The sequence below is a fragment of the Erpetoichthys calabaricus genome, chromosome 3 (assembly GCF_900747795.2).
Source record: "Erpetoichthys calabaricus chromosome 3, fErpCal1.3, whole genome shotgun sequence".
Classification (NCBI taxonomy): Eukaryota; Metazoa; Chordata; class Cladistia; order Polypteriformes; family Polypteridae; genus Erpetoichthys; species Erpetoichthys calabaricus.
Window position 1 is genome coordinate 167,088,225 of NC_041396.2, and position 16,544 is coordinate 167,104,768.

A 16,544-nucleotide genomic window follows, 5' to 3' on the forward strand; every position below is an offset into this window, starting at 1 on the left:
GAGTCACAGAGAGCCTGACAACATAGGGGCATGACCGACACCAACACTGGACAATTTGCTAGTCTGTCACAAAACACACATGCTTACACACAATGAGCCAATTTAGATTGGACAAAATGTTTAATGCTGTTTTAGTTTTTATATTGAATAGCTTGAGTTAACAGTTCATTTTAGTCCTATACTTTAATATCCAGCCATCCATCCATTTTCCAACCCGCTGAATCCGAACACAGGGTCACGGGGGTCTGCTGGAGCCAATCCCAGCCAACACAGGGCACAAGGCAGGAAACAATCCTGGGCAGGGTGCCAACCCAACGCAGGACATACTTTAATATAACTTAATTTAAAGAATTCTATTATTCATAAGAGGCTACCAAGAAAATAATAACAATTCTAAGTTGTACTGGTTTACATTTCATTCTACCACTTTAGAAGGTGGAGTGATCTCATGATCACTCAAAGTCAAACTTTACTACATGAATGTAGTGTTTATCTTTATCCAGCCTGACCAGAAGCCATCTGGCATGAAGTTTGCCTTGACTTTCCATTATACATATGACATCATGAGTGAAGTATAGAGCTTTGGATAGATTTAAGGAGAAAATGGCTGTGGTGTTTAGTCAAAAGCTTTCTTCTTGTAATTGCACTTTTTTAGTTAGTGCCTTTACCTGGCAACGTCCTGTTCTGGAGCTTTTCAGACTGTCAGTTTAGTCACCATGCCCAACAGTGCTGGCTTCTGCATTCATTTTCAGAGTCTGATTTAATTTTTTGTGACCTTGAGTTGGATTTAGAGGGCAAAAATGGATGGGTGGAGTGAAAGAAAGTCAATGCAACCGTGTTCTATTACACGAATATAAAAAATACATCAGTGTTCTATTACATAATAGTAGTCTGCATGATTTGCTAAGCACTAGATACAACATATGCAACTGTCTGTCTTTAGACATCATTTAAACTTATCAATAAACAACAAAGCAATGAGATTCACCAAAAACTCAGATATTTGCATTCCTTTGCCTATAGCTAAATACTGTACATTTAGCTTTTTTTATAGGAGATTTTCTGAAATTTTTGGTTACTACAGAAGTTGGAAAAACTTTCATGGCTATTTTTATGATAGAACAGCTTTAACTGTTTTCAGATGTACCTTTTACTAAGATAATACATTTTGTATTTATGTAAATTATTTGTTATCATATTCTAGTGTATCATTTTGCATTGGATCAGTTAGTTTAAATTGATATCTAGGTTATTGATCTTTATTTTTTTTAAACTGTGGGAACCCTTAATTTTAGAGATATGTTATAAAGTTATTTCAAGGACTTCTGTTGGCGGTACGATTTTTAAAAACATTATTGATATATTTGTTATACTAATTCATTTTTTGTACAGATGGCCCTTCTAAAGAAGTTGATCTCCCAGCCTCTGCTACACAAACATTGATAACAGATTTAAGTCCTGATGTAGAATATGTGGTCACAATACATTCTTTTGAAGGATCTGAGGAGAGTCTACCAATCTTTGGCCAACTTACAAGTAAGTATGTGACACATTATGCAGAGAATCATGTTGTTGCTGATAAGTGCAGGAAAGCATATGTTTTCTTTAAATTGTAATCTCTGAGAACATCACAATGCAACAACGTTTCATACTTAAAAGGAAAACAGTCATAATAATGCATGTTTCATAAAGCTATTTTGAAAACAAAATGATGAACTCCAAATATTAATAGCCATGGATAATTTCCTTCATCTGACAAGATCTTACCCATTCTATGATGGGTGAAACACGGCAGTAAATAAAAAGGGGCAAACATTTAAGGAAACTATGTTTATATATACTGTAAGTTTATTTCAATGTAATTAATGGTATATTATTATTATTACTGAATCCAATTTAAAAGTAGTGTGATTTTCTTGGAACAGTAACCCAAGACAATGTGAAAAGCAAAATGTCTATGTCTCAGTTCATTGTTGACATCTCAACGCCTTCTAAAACACTCTGCATGTTGGCAGTGAAGAACAAAACAGAGCACTCAGGGCAACTTAATCATGGCTAGAGCTGCTCAGTGTCACATAGTGGGGCAGTTGATGTCATAATGCAAAGTCAAGATGGTTTTACTGTATTTGCAAGGAACTTTTAACATATGATTAAATACCTACCAAAGTAATAATGCTAATAATGACATTTGCCACAAGATGAATCAATGTTCTACATACAGTATACAGTACATAAAGGGACAGTGCATGTTGGGTTGTGAAACATAAAATTCAAATATATACTATGTATGCATCCACATATATCCAACTTAGTAGCATGGGGAGGTTACATGCATAAGTTACAGTATGTCAAGGGCCTTCTACAGATATTAAAAAGATATGCACATTCTCTTGGGAGACTCCTGCTACCACTTTCATTGGGCACTATGTAAACAGAAACATAACAAATATGGATAGAATTTAAGGCCCTGCAATTTAAAAAGAGTTTGAATTAATGTATCACTTTAACCATAAGCACAATTTTAGCATTGTTGAATTTTAAATATTCTAATTTTATTAGGATATATGGTCAATATTACACAATGAACAACTTCATTGCAGCACAAATACACTTTAACCTGATCCATTCAAATGTCCTCATGTTTTAGTTGAACCAAGTAATGCATCTCCTGGTGGACCACCAAGACGAAGACCAGAGCATGAGGCAACGTTCAGTAAGTTTACTTCTTTATTTTGAAATGTACAGTAAATACATTTGATTTTAGAAGGGTGGTAGAGTGTATGGTGGATGGTACCAGAGTGTCTAAATATTTAGGCCCTGGTTCAGCCCTGAATTCCATAAAAAAATATTCCAACCTGTTGAAATTCAACATACTTTTTATTTTTATCAATTAATAATGTTCTTTTTATTATACTTGATGTAAAATAAAGTATTGGGGATAAAGAGTATTGTTTTACAATTAAAGTTAATTTAAAATCATACAGATAGAGAAAATATGTTGTGCATTATTTGTTGAACATGGAACTTTTGCAGTTTAAAAAAGGACAAGTAACATGCAGAAATTAATATTAAAGAACGCCTAAGGTGTCTTGTTTCTTTTTTACTAGAATTGTATTCATTCCATTGCTGCCATTTAAGTACTAAATGATACAGGGATATAATATATACAGTATAGTAGTTTAAATTATCCAGTTTTTATATTATGGTGCCTTTCATAAAGTATATCCTCATGAGATGTTTCACAAAGCATCATATAATACCATTCAGAGCAGTAAGATAGCAAAGTGATAAACAAGGTAATTCAACAAGCAGAGTTTTAGCTGAAGTATTGTGGACTTTACATTTTTTAAGGGAGAACAGAAGCAAAAATTATTATTTTTTTTGTATTGGTGAAACGTTTTTCGTCTTTTACATAAAAGACTGATGCAATAGCTATTATGCATTTGTTTCATGTGTTATGTTTGAAATTTTAAAAAAAGCCTGTTTGCCTCAATTTACAGTCAGTTTATATGGAAACTACCAGAATGAATCAGGAGATGTCTAATATAATCAGCATTGTGTATCAGCATAACAAACAACCTAGCAAAAACAGATTTCTGATTGAAGAGTTATTGAAGACAATGACATCTAGACACACATATGTGATAATATTCCAAAATAATAAGTAAAAAAAAAATATATATATATATATATACTGCTTACATGGTTTTAAAACTTTGGCCCAGGACCTGGCTGAAGCTGAAGCTATCACATTGATATAAACATCAGGAAAGCCTATAAAAATAAACATTTAATAATTGTATAAAGTTAGGGAAAATAGTATGAGAATATATTTGTAACACTGATAGAACCCTTAAGACCTTGGGAGGAAATTGCTGAGAGTAGGCACCATAACTCTTAATTACTGTTCACTAAGAGTTGCACAATGAAGCTTTGAATAGATAAAGAGTTGATTTGTGAAAATTTTAAGTATATGACTGATTCAGGGCAGCAGTTATGCAAAACATGTTGAGGGATGAGCTAATTGCCAGTTCACCTATTGAATTTGATTCAGTGTGTTACCATGTGAACATGCCTGTTCTTCAAAGAAATATGTGTAAAAAGTTGTGTTATATTTTACTCTTGTAAGTTAGCTTGGATAAAAGGAAAAACAAAATATAGAATCATAATGATGGAAGTGTTGGGAGTTACAGTTTGGTACCTCAGTACCAGAATTCTGAAGAAGATTCATTATATAACAGCATGACATGGTGACTTTGGTGGTGATGCTTCCACTGCATTTGGTCTGATTCAAAACTCTGGCAGCAGTATTTTAAATTGTCTGCAATATGTTAACAGTTTGTTAGGAAGAGCATTGAAGAAAACAACGGCAACAATTCAAAAGGTAAGTTTGACAGAGCACATCCACATTAGGGAACGAGAAGTTGGGTTAGATTCAAAACAATGTTTCATTAGAAATAGATCATTATAAAATGCAAATTGTAATGGAAAGATGGGTGATTATTTGGTTTTGTTCATTTTGATGGACACTGTAGCAGATAGTTTAGTCAACTGCCTCTTCTTCTTTTTTCGGCTGCTCCTATTAGGGATTGCCACAGCAGATCATCTTTTTCCATATCTTTCTGTCCTCTGTATCTTTTTCTGTTACACCCATCACCTGCATGTCCTCTCTCACCACATCCATAAACCTCCTCTTAGGCCTTCCTCTTTTCCTCTTCCGCTTCATGCTGTAGCTCATCAGTTTTATCCCCCTGTAGTTACTACAGCTCTGCACATCCCCCTTATTCTTAAAAATCGGTACCAGTACACTTCTCCACTCCTCAGGCATCCTCTCACTTTGCAAGATTCCATTAAATAATCTGGTCAAAAAACTTCACTGCCATCTCTCCTAAACATGTCCATGCTTCCACAGGTATATCATCTGGACCAACGGCTTTTCCACTTTTTATCCTCTTCATAGCTGTCCTTACTTCCTCCTTGCTAATCCATTGTACTTCCTGATTCACTATCTCCACATCATCCAACCTTCTCTGTCTCACGTTCTCTTCATTCATCAGCCTCTCAAAGTACTTTTTCCATCTGCTCAACACATTCTCCTTGCTTGTGAGTACGTTTCCATCTTTATTCTATATTACCCTAACCTGCTGCACATCTTTCCCAGTTTCGTCCCTCTGTCTAGCCAATCGGTACAGGTCCTTTTCTCCCTGCTTAGTGTCCAACCTCTCATACAACTCATCATACGTATTTTCTTTAGCCTTCACTACCTCTCTCTTCACCTTGTGCCTTATCTTATTGTACTCTTGTCTACTTTCTGAATCTCTCTGACTATCCCACTTCTTCTTCGCCATCATCTTCCTCTGTATACTCTCCTGTACTTCCTCATTCCACGCCAGGTTTCCTTTTCCTCCTTCCTCTGTCCAGATGTCACACCAAGCACCCTTCTTGCTGTCACCCTTACTACATTGGCTGTAGTTGCCCAACTTTCTAGTAACTCTTTATTGCCACCCAGAGCCTGTCTCACCTCCTCCCTAAACTCAACCTTGCAGTCTTCCTTTTTTCAACTTCCACCATTTGATCCTTGGCTCTGCCCTCACTCTCTTCCTCTTTTTGATCTCCAACGTCATCCTACAGACCACCATCCTATGCTGCTTAACTACACTTTCCCCTGCCATCACTTTCTTCAATCTCCTTCAGATTGACTCTTCTGCATAGGATGTAATCTACCTGTGTGCATCTTCCTTCACTCTTCCACATGACCCTATGTTCCTCCCTCTTCTTAAAATACGTATTCACCACAGCCATGTCCATCCTTTTGGCAAAATCCACTATCATCTGACCTTTCTCATTCCTCTCCTTGACACCATACCTACCCATCACCTCCTCGTCTCCTCTGTTCCCTTCAACAACATGTCCATTGAAATCTGCTCCAATCACTACTTTCTGTCCCTTGGGTACACTGTTCATCACTTCATCCAACTCACTTCAGAAATCATCCTTCTCATCCATCACACACCCAACTTGCGGGGCATATGCACTAATAACATTCATTATCACACCTCTAGTTTCCAGCTTCATAATCATTACTCTGTCTGACACTCTTTTCACTTCCAAAACACTCTTGACATACTGTTCCTTCAGAATAACTCCTACCCCATTTCTCCTCCCATCCACACCATGATAGAACAATTTGAATCCACCTCCTATCCACCTGCCCTTACTCCCCTTCCATTTAGTCTCTTGCATGCACAATATATCAACCTTCCTTCTCTCCATCATATCTGCTAACTCTCTCCCCTTACCAGTCATACTGCCAACATTCAAAGTTCCTACCCTCAGTTCCACTCTCTTTACCTTCCTCCTCTCCTCCTGCCTCCGGACATGTCTCCCCCTCTTTTTCTCGTTCTTCGGCCAACAGTAGCCCAATTTCCGCCAGCACCCTGTTGGCTAACAGTACTGGTGGCGGTCGTTGTTAACCCGGGGCTCGACCAATCCGGCATGGAAATTTGTATTGTTGTCCGCATATTGATTTGGCAAAATTTTAGGCAAAATTTTACACAGGATGCCCTTCCTGACGTAACCCTCCCCATTTATCCGGGCTTGGGACCGGCACAAAGAAACCTACTGGTTTGTGCATACTCTGTGGCTGGGTTTGTCAAGTGCCTCATCTATTTATTTCTAAATGAAACACCAGTGGTAACAAATCTGGAATAAGACAAGAGGTTGAGCTGGTTTCCATATTTATTTAGAACATATGTGCAACTTAATTAGACTAGCCCTCTGGCATCAGCTATGTTTTAGGTATCATTGCAATGGTTCTATAATATTATTCTTCTTTCTCTTTCACTCCTGGGGAATCTGTGTCTTCTTCTGTGGTGTGAAAATTCTAGTGTGTACTTGTAGATGCTATTTGTAGGCTGACTGAAGGATGAAGCATTGTGGAATTTAGTTCTTGTTATCGTCTTGGATTGTGGTTACTATGGATAGACCAGAGAAGGATGTAAACTTCAGATTGGAGACTCCACTATTTCCTATGTCCTCTTGAAGTTCTTCGTCACTAAAGTAACACAAAGATTGTAATCCAGACACAGGGTACCCACTTTCAGCAACTGTATAAGAATCCTACTCTCTTTTGTACAAAGGTGATCTTTTACAGCTTGTCTTTTTTACCTTAATTGCACTTCCTCATAATTTCGAACCAGCATCATTTAAACATGCTGGTTTGAGTTTACTGACAGTCTTTCACACATTTAAAGTGCTGTCAGCATATTTTGGTTGTAATGTAAACCTTTTATAATATTAAGATGTATGCATCTATTACATTAGCAGCAATGTCAGTTTAGATAAACCTTGTACATGAAATAAACAGTAAAATAATAATTTAAAAAAATGTCCTGGGACCACATGTATAAAACCTTGCTTAGATTCCATACTAAAATTTTGTTGAAGCATGAAAGGCAAAAACAGTATATGCACAAAAAAAAAAATCACAAATAATAAAACCATACTGTCTGTACACCACATGTCATGCCAAGTCCCTTTATGAGTTTCATATCAATGGAAATCTATGTGTATGGCACAATTCCTTTAGTGACTTACTGTTGTCTCCCACCAGTAACCATGCTCGGCTTAAAAAAAACCTTTTTTGACTATTTATGATCTAATCACTATATAAATTTGGCCATGTTTCTAAGTAATGTCTTTACTACAAACTATGGGACAATGGAGGAAACTAAACTTCAGTGAATGTGAACTTGAGGTATTACTGACATGGATGGAGTTTAAGAGATGTTCAGGGGGATTTAACCCCCCAATGAATGTACTAGGTTACTAAAATATGTCTCAAATAAAGCATATTTTTTCCTTAATTCTTTTAAGAATAAGATAATAATCAACAAATTAGGTGCACAGTAATGCAGTGGTAGAACTGCTGCCTCGTAGTAAGGAGTCTGCAGGTTGTGCTGTTGGTGCTCCCTGTGTGGTGTTCACATGTTTCTGTGTAGGTTTGTGCCAGTTTAATCCCACAGTCCAATGACATGCAGGTTAGGTGAATTGGCAAGGCCAAATCGTCCCCTGATGTGTACGTGTGTGTGTGTTTGTTTCTTCCTGCCTGCACATGTTGATTGCTGGGATAGGCTCCAGCTACCCCCCTGCCCTGGATAAGCAGATTTAGAGGATGGCTGGATCAATAAATTTAATAATTCCACCTGCCCAATGCAACTCTCTCTTGCACGTCACCTATCCATAAAACAGACACAGAAATACTCTTTACAGTTTTAAGTTCATATTTGTTTATTGTTTCAGAATTAGCTTGAGAGAGATTATTTTAACTTGTGGCTGCTCCTGTTGCAAACAGATTGTTAGTAGTCAGCATGATCACATAGACAGGGCCATGTTTAAAGTAGCTGACACATGTAGTCATCAGATCAACTTAGAAGATTATGCATCCTCAGTCACTGGCTACATTAACAACTGCATAGTTGATGTGACTGTCTCAAAGACCACCAGAAAATGTGCAAATCAGCATCTAACACATGTGCAAAGGATTCCAAGCCATCACAGGCCATAAGGCCACACCACCTGTCTACAGTGGAGATGCCTCCCTTCCAGATATTCTAAGTAACTCTTTACACGTTTTGAAACCCTGAACGACATACCTTCAAGTAAGTCCATCCTTGTTTAGGAGGAACAGGTACTGTTTGTCCACAGCTTATGTGAGAAGATCTTTGTTGAATGTAAACCCATGCAAAACTGCTGGCCCAGACAACATAAATGGCTGAGTGCTCAGGAAATGTATAAACCAGCTGAGGGATACCTTTATAGACATTTTCAACATTTTCCTGAGGCAGGCAATCGTCCACAATCCTCCAAAACTGCTTACGGCCATACCACCCTGAATTCGCCTGATCTCGTCCAATCCACCAAAACTTCCACCATCATACCCACGCCAAAGTGGTCCTGTGTCTTTTGTCTCAATTAATTTTTACTCTATAACACTCACACTGGTCATGAAGTGTTTCAAGAGGCCAGTCTTGGACCATCTGAAAGCTGATCTATCTACATCACATGACCCAATCCACATCATCAGCTCTTCATCTGGCCCTGTTCCATCTTGAAAAAGAGAAACTTATGCTAGAATGCTATTCATAGACTCCAGTTTAGCATACAACACCATTTTTTCCCAGAGATTTATAAGGAAGTTGAGTCTGCTAGGCTACAACACTTCCTTATGAAACTGGATCTTGGACTCCCTGACACTGAAATTATAGATTTCTTTGTCAGAAACTCCATCTCCAGCACCATTATGCTAAGCACTGGTGCCCCCAAGACTGTGTACTCAGCCCACTTTTAAATCTGCTGACTCCCGAAGGTATAGCTGCGTAAAGCTCGCACCAACATTAAGTTTGCTGATAACACAATGGTAGTAGGTCTTATCAGCAATGGCGATGAGTCAGCTAACAGAACGGAGATATGGTGATTCGCAGACTGGGTCAAGTGCATAAATCTGTCTTTTAACATGGGTGAGACAAAACAGATGATTGGGGCGTTCAAGAAGGCCCATCCTGAGCAAACTCTGTTGTACATCAAATTGTAGAATTGTACAAAATCACCAAATTGACAACTGGCAGCTGATCTTACTTGATCAATTAATATGACCTCCATAGCCAACAAGGTGCAGTTATTTTTCCACTTCCTTTGGCAGCTGAGGAAAACAAGACTACCTTCCCCATTCCCACCATATTCTTCCGATAAGAGTACCAGTGAGAGTGTTCTAACTGTTTGCGTCACTGTCTGGTTAGGAAACTGTAGTGTCTCAGACCGCAAAGTCCTACAACAAGTAGGGCAAACATCAGGAAAGATCACAGGGACCTCTCTTCCCTCCATTAAAGACATCTTTTTTAAGTGCTGCATCCACAAAGCCCACTCCATCATGGAGGACCACTCCCACACCTTTCTACAGTCTCTTTGTCCCATTTCCATCTGGCAGAAAGTTCTGTGGTATCTGAACCAATTCTACCAGGTTCTGCAACAGCTTCTACCCCTTGGCAGTCTAGACTCTTACACTCTGTGCCTCCTCCCCTCAGATCTGCTCCTAGTTGCTTATTTACATTCATTATATTTGTCACTACTGTTGTTTTTATTATTAATTCTTGTGATTATTTATTTATTTTTATTTATTTACTACTATTAATTTCAGTGTATTAATCTCTAGTCATTTACCATTTGTTTATTTATAGTTTAGTACTCCACTTGTCTTGCAGCTGTATTTGTTATTATTATTATTACTTATTATTTGACTGATGCCTTTATCCAAGGTGACTTACAAGTTACATTTGAGAGATAGAATTGGTTACATTTCCTTTGTTTTTCCAGTTGGAGTACAGGCAGGTGAAGTGACTTGGTCATGGTCACACAGTGTTATTAGTGGTATTTAGACAACAATCTCAGGGTTGGAAGTCCAAATCCTTTACCACCACCCCACACTATTCATATAGTATGTTGCACCTTAGTTCTAGGGAACATTATTTTGTGCCAATGTATGATGCAATACTGTGTATGGATGATATTAAAATAAAGCCACTTCACTTGACATCACATATTAGTTGTATGTAATTGAATGAAAATGCTTTCAGTTTACAAAAGCAAATTCATTCTGTGATGGTGCCTTTATCACAACATATATGCAGTCAGTTGCATTGATTACATTAGGAAAATCAGCAATCGTGGCAAATTACCTTTTGATTCCAGCTTGCTAACCCTGGCATTAAGGAAATTGGATGTATCTGGGTAGCATCTTGATTATACCGTCCCATTCAGATAGCATAGCATAGATCAGGGAAGACTGTAAGAATTCTGATTAGTCCGCCAGTTCACTTTGAAAAATGCCCATTGCCAAATACCCTACAGGGTTTATGGAAAGACATTTGGCAGTCCTTTCAGGCAGTCTTTGTATTGGTGCGTTGGTGGTATGATTTAGTGCTAAGGGACATGGGGGTAGAGAAGCTCAAAAGCAACAGACATTTTTGGTTTGGTTTCTGATAAACTGGATTAAATTGGGAATTTGGAAGGCAAGTGTAAATTTGATTACACATAAATTTTGGTTACTAAAAGAAATAAGAGGAAGGGTTCAAAGAGATATTGAAAATTGGGGTTTTGCTACTGCTAAATAGATGTGTAAGGAACTGATGGATTGGTGTGGTCTTGAGGGTTAGGAGGGTGAAGAAAAGTTGATCTTAATGTGTAAGAAAATGTTTTCCTGCTGTGATGTAATTTGAAAATAGTCTTTAAGGATTTGGATTTTTGAAATAAAAAAGTAACGGTTGCTAAAACCTATAATGAAACACGGATTATGCAAATTCTCTGTGATGGTCTTTGCAATATAGATTCCAAATTCAGCATCACAACTCCAAAATGACACTTCTAAGATGTCTGAATTGGTTTATAAGCCAGTCTTTATGATAAGCCAAAAAATCATCGTGATCCCTGCATGGTCCTTGCATAGCCTGCAATTGGTGATAGCCTCCCAAAGGGCTAACGCTGCCATTGCCAGTTATGTTGCACATCACACATAGCACCCATTTTATAGGCAAAACAGATAAGCTGCACACTAAGGCAATTAACATTATGTATATGCATTAGTTGTTAACCAGTGTTAATGTTAATTAACCAATGTTGAGGACAGTTGTATTGAGAGAACATGTCAATTAAGTGTGATATAATTGGTTAAAGAACATCAGATTATGACTGACATTTCATTGAAATGTGCAGTAAAAGAAGATTTTCTGTTAATTTTGTTACCTTGCCACCTGGAGTCTCTAAAAAGTCAATCCCAAAAAATCTCTGTAGGACTTATGGGAAATTTCATCCATCTGTAACTTTAAACTAATTTTCACACTTCTTGTTTTATAAATTCAAACTTTTGCCTATACTTGAATCACTTGGTATCAATGGGGTATCGACCGTATTTAATATTTCCCACCAGTTTAAAAGAACATGAGAATGTGAAATCTGCTGGTGATTTTTTAGGAGACAGTCGTAAATAATATCACATTTTGTAACAATTTTTGTTTCAGAATGTTCCCAAAGTACTATTGCTGATATTGTGTTTCTGGTGGATGGCTCTTGGAGTGTTGGCAGAGATAACTTCAAGCATATACGCAGCTTTATTGCTTTGGTCACGTCTGCTTTTGATATTGGTGAAGAAAAAACACGAGTTGGCATTGTACAGTACAGCACAGACACCAGGACTGAGTTCAACTTAAACCAGTACTTCAAGAAGGGAGAGCTTCTGAAAGCCATCAATAACCTTCCCTACAAAGGAGGAAACACAATGACAGGTAGTTCTTTTTTTTTTTTAATACATACTACTGTTCCTTTACATTATTTTTTGCCCATATGTGGCTTTATTATATTCTTAGGTAAACAAATTACACTTTATTGTCACATGGTTATAATTTTGCTTATTTGATAAAGATTATAAATAGTATGATGCATTTCTATGAAGTATTCAGCAAAGCATGAAATATATTATGTCTTAATTTATTATCTAAAAGCTTAATTATTTTATATATTTACAAAGTGAAGTGGCCAGTATATATGAATGTAACTCACCATATATTGTACACAGTGGCGTAGCTACGGGGGGGGGGGGGGGCGGCAAGGGGGGACATCTGTCCCCGGGCGCAGCATTCAGGGGGCGCCAAATTGATTTCCCCACTGCATTTTGGCAAACAGGAGGGGGCGCGAAATCTTCAGTTGTCCCCGGGCGCTGAAAACCCTAGCTACACCTCTGATTTTACATTACAATGCTTTTAGTTAAGAATGTAGATATGATGATAAAAATGTATTTATACACTATAATTTACTTTGCTTATTTTTGTGTGACAGGCATTTCCTACAATAGCGGTTTCTTTGGAAAAAAAAATAATTGTTATAATTCTTATGGGAGTAATGAGTGCTGTTTGGGTAAATAGAAAGAAAAGACAGTTATGCTTTTTTTTAACCTTTTAATCAAAACTGTTTGTATATATTTTCTTCTTTTCCAGGAGACGCCATGGACTATTTGCTTAAAAACACTTTCACAGAGGCTGCTGGAGCCAGGAAAGGATTTCCGAAAGTGGCAATAATCATAACTGATGGAAAATCACAAGATCCTGTTGAAGACAATGCTAAGAGGCTGCGAAATATTGGGGTTGAAATATTTACATTAGGTGCGTGTTGATTAATAGTAATTACAGTATTTCTTTTTTTTAAAGATACATGTCATGCTGACATCATTATTCTGCAGTAAATGTAGCCAATCAATACAGGATGAAGACCATGAAGGTCCAGTAATGATACCTCAATAGTCAAAAGTAAAGCTCCATGCTTAAATCAGCCGCTACAATTTTTCTTATATTCCATGTGTTATGACATCTTTTTCATCTGCTAGCAATGCTCCATAGTCATTTTCACTCAGATATTTAAAATTGATTTTCCCATATTGTAGTCAAAACATAATCCACATAATTTCATATCAGAATTTGCTGCAGTTTTTAAACTGCAGAAAGAATTGACCCTCACAACAGTACAGGACATCATGTTATTTATGTTTTTAATGATAAACCATTGAGGAAAATCCTTTATTTTAATTTACTTTGCCAACACACTATAGATGCTTCAGGTAACAATACTCCATCCATCCATCCATCAATCCATTTCCCAAATTATTTTTTATTATGTGGTTGAACGATGAGTCAACCTACAGCAGCCAAAATGAATGCAAAGCAATAATCCAGATTGCAATGGTTATTATTTATGGGACGCATTATATACAATTCCACTTTCACTCATACTGGATCAGTTTAGATTTGATAACTAAATTATTAGATTTTGTAAGGCAACAGTTGAAACTCCAATAGGGCCCAAATCAGAAACAAGCCCAGATATTCATAGCTACGATGTGAGAGGCAGCAGTGCTAAACTTTCCTATTCTTCTTAGCACTAATAGTAGTGTACTCACTTTCACTGACTGTCAATATGTCCTTTTATAATGTTCCTTTTACTTACCCATTTGACCTGGGTTCAGAAGAAGTCATTAACACTTTCTTTTGTTTGAATCCTCACTCATTAATTATCCCACCTATACACTGCAATATATTCATTTCTGCTGCAAATTTGTTCCTTGCTTGATTCAAATGTGTGAGCTCATCCTGACCAGCCCTCCCATATATCATTAACAGTTTTTCACTTTGCTTACAGAGTCAAACAAGTATTTCTGTAGCTGCAGTCACTCTTTTTCAATATGGTAGGGAGTAGACATCACAACTGCATGCAACAACCCTTAACCCTGCTATAGTATACTTTATACAATCATACCATTCAATTTACTGGATATATTTCATTACTGAAGCACACATAAATACAGTACATTTGTGTTTTGTCTTCTTTTAATTCAATACAGGAATCAAAGCTGCAGATATTGAAGAATTGCAAATGATGTCCTCAAGTCCTTATGACAAGCATGTCTTCAGTGTATCAAACTTTGACTTAATTAAGACAGTACAACGTCAGATAGCTTCCCAAGTTTGTTCAGGAGTTGAAGAACAACTGAATGAGCTTGTCAGCGGAGAGGAAGGTAAGGTTCTTTCAGCTTTTCTATGCTTTGAACTTGCATTGATTGTGCATAGTTTTGAATTATGTCTACGTTAGTATTTTGCCAACCAATATTAACCTAAAACAATCATTATTTCTTTCACCTAAATTGTTATTTCCAAAAATAATAATAATAATAATAATAATAAAGGTGGTAAAATAATTTCCATAATCTGATAACATTACATTTTCTGCAATTTCCAAGCCTTTAGCTCCTTCCAATAATGCAAACATCATTTATATGATTTCCCCCTCCTTTATGGATGGCTATTTTACATTTTATTAACCAAGTGTTACAAACCTTCTTCAATGTTTTCTCAGCTGTGGAGCCAGCATCCAACTTACAAGTTCTTGAAATCTCATCCAGATCAATGAAGGTCACGTGGGATGCATCCCCAGGGCAGATAACAGGCTATAAGCTGCAACTTATCCCAATGCTTGCTGGCAGCAAGAGGCAGGAAGTGTATGTACAACCTACTGTGACATCAGTGAATGTAAGAGATCTGTCTCCTGACACAGAATACCAGATCAGCTTGTTTGCCTTGAAAGGGCTTACACCAAGTGAGCCTGCAATGGCAATGGAGAAAACTCAGCCCATCAAGAAAACTGTAGGTAGGTGTCTGATAAATGACCTGTTCTGTTGGCTAAAACTGAAATTATAAAGTGATCTGGGTTTTCATAATTAAACTCAATTTGCATTGCTGTGTTTCTTTCAACAGAATGTACTCTTGGAGTGGATGTGCAAGCTGATGTTGTTCTTTTAGTTGATGGCTCCTATAGTATTGGTTTGACTAATTTTGCCAAAGTTAGAGCTTTTCTGGAAGTTTTAGTGAAAAGCTTTGAAATTGGACCAAACAAGGTACAGATTAGTCTTGTCCAGTATAGCAGGGATCCTTACACTGAATTTGCTTTGAACACGCACCAGAGCATCGATGCTGTACTTAAGGCAGTCCGCTCCTTCCCCTACAGAGGAGGCTCTACCAACACAGGAAAAGCAATGACCTATGTGCGAGAAAAAATATTTGTTGCCAGCAGAGGTGCCAGAATAAATGTCCCAAGAGTGATGATTCTGATCACTGATGGCAAATCTTCAGATGCTTTTAAAGATCCTGCTACAAGGCTTCGAAATACAGATGTGGAAATCTTTGCAGTTGGTGTGAAAGATGCTGTTCGGTCTGAACTGGAAGCCATTGCTAACCCTCCAGCTGATACTCATGTTTATACAGTCGAAGACTTTGATGCTTTCCAGAGGATATCAACAGAGCTTACTCAATCAATTTGCTTGCGCATTGAGCAAGAATTATATGCAATTATAAGCAGATGTAAGTATTTCATTTGTGTTTCAACTCTGATACAGTTGAATTTAATTCCACTTAAACATTACTTTCAATTACCATTATAAAACTGTTTCATGCTTGGAGACGCTTCCATCCATTCACCTATTCTAAAGTCTGTTTAAATAAGTTTAACGTCAGGGTATTAGCTCTTAAAGGGAAATCTATCTATTATAGGCCACATTCAGTCGCATGTGGCCAATTTAGCATTGTCAATTGACCTTAAATGTACATTTTAGGAATGTCAGTGAAATCTGAAGTACATGAAGATAAACCCTACAGTCATTGAGAGAGTGTGTGAACTCTACATAGACATTGACTGGGCCAGGATTTGAACTCATGCATGCATTTGCCTTTCATTACTAAAAACATTCCTGAAAATTTAGATTTAATGGAAGTAAGCCTTATTACACAGCAGCCCTAGACAAGATCAAAACTTAATCACATTGATTATAGAAGAGGTCAGATGCAAACCCAAAAACATTTCAATTTGTTGTGTGAACATAGGCACACAGGCACCAACACCTACTGCACATCACAACTAACATGCATTAATGATTGTAATTCATGATGGTATTG

The 16,544-nt window shown here is 37.2% G+C and overlaps 1 protein-coding gene and 1 long non-coding RNA gene across 5 annotated transcripts in view; one reads left to right on the forward strand and one right to left on the reverse strand.

Annotated features, from left to right (window-relative positions):
* The window catches only part of LOC127527290 (uncharacterized), a 349,656-nt gene that overhangs the window by 43,427 nt on the left and 289,685 nt on the right, over positions 1-16,544 (reverse strand). The gene's annotated exons all lie outside the window — the stretch shown is intronic.
* The window catches only part of col12a1b (collagen, type XII, alpha 1b), a 167,320-nt gene that overhangs the window by 8,103 nt on the left and 142,673 nt on the right, over positions 1-16,544 (forward strand). For 3 of the 4 annotated variants that reach the window (XM_051925538.1, XM_051925539.1, XM_028797515.2), the window contains exons 3-9: positions 1,393-1,536; positions 2,648-2,713; positions 12,072-12,335; positions 13,044-13,208; positions 14,441-14,614; positions 14,953-15,243; positions 15,351-15,953. The exons of the other annotated variant lie outside the window; for it this stretch is intronic. In XM_051925538.1, coding sequence (XP_051781498.1) covers positions 1,393-1,536; positions 2,648-2,713; positions 12,072-12,335; positions 13,044-13,208; positions 14,441-14,614; positions 14,953-15,243; positions 15,351-15,953 — 1,707 coding nt within the window. The remainder of the gene's footprint in view (positions 1-1,392; positions 1,537-2,647; positions 2,714-12,071; positions 12,336-13,043; positions 13,209-14,440; positions 14,615-14,952; positions 15,244-15,350; positions 15,954-16,544) is intronic. 4 annotated transcript variants of the gene reach the window in all.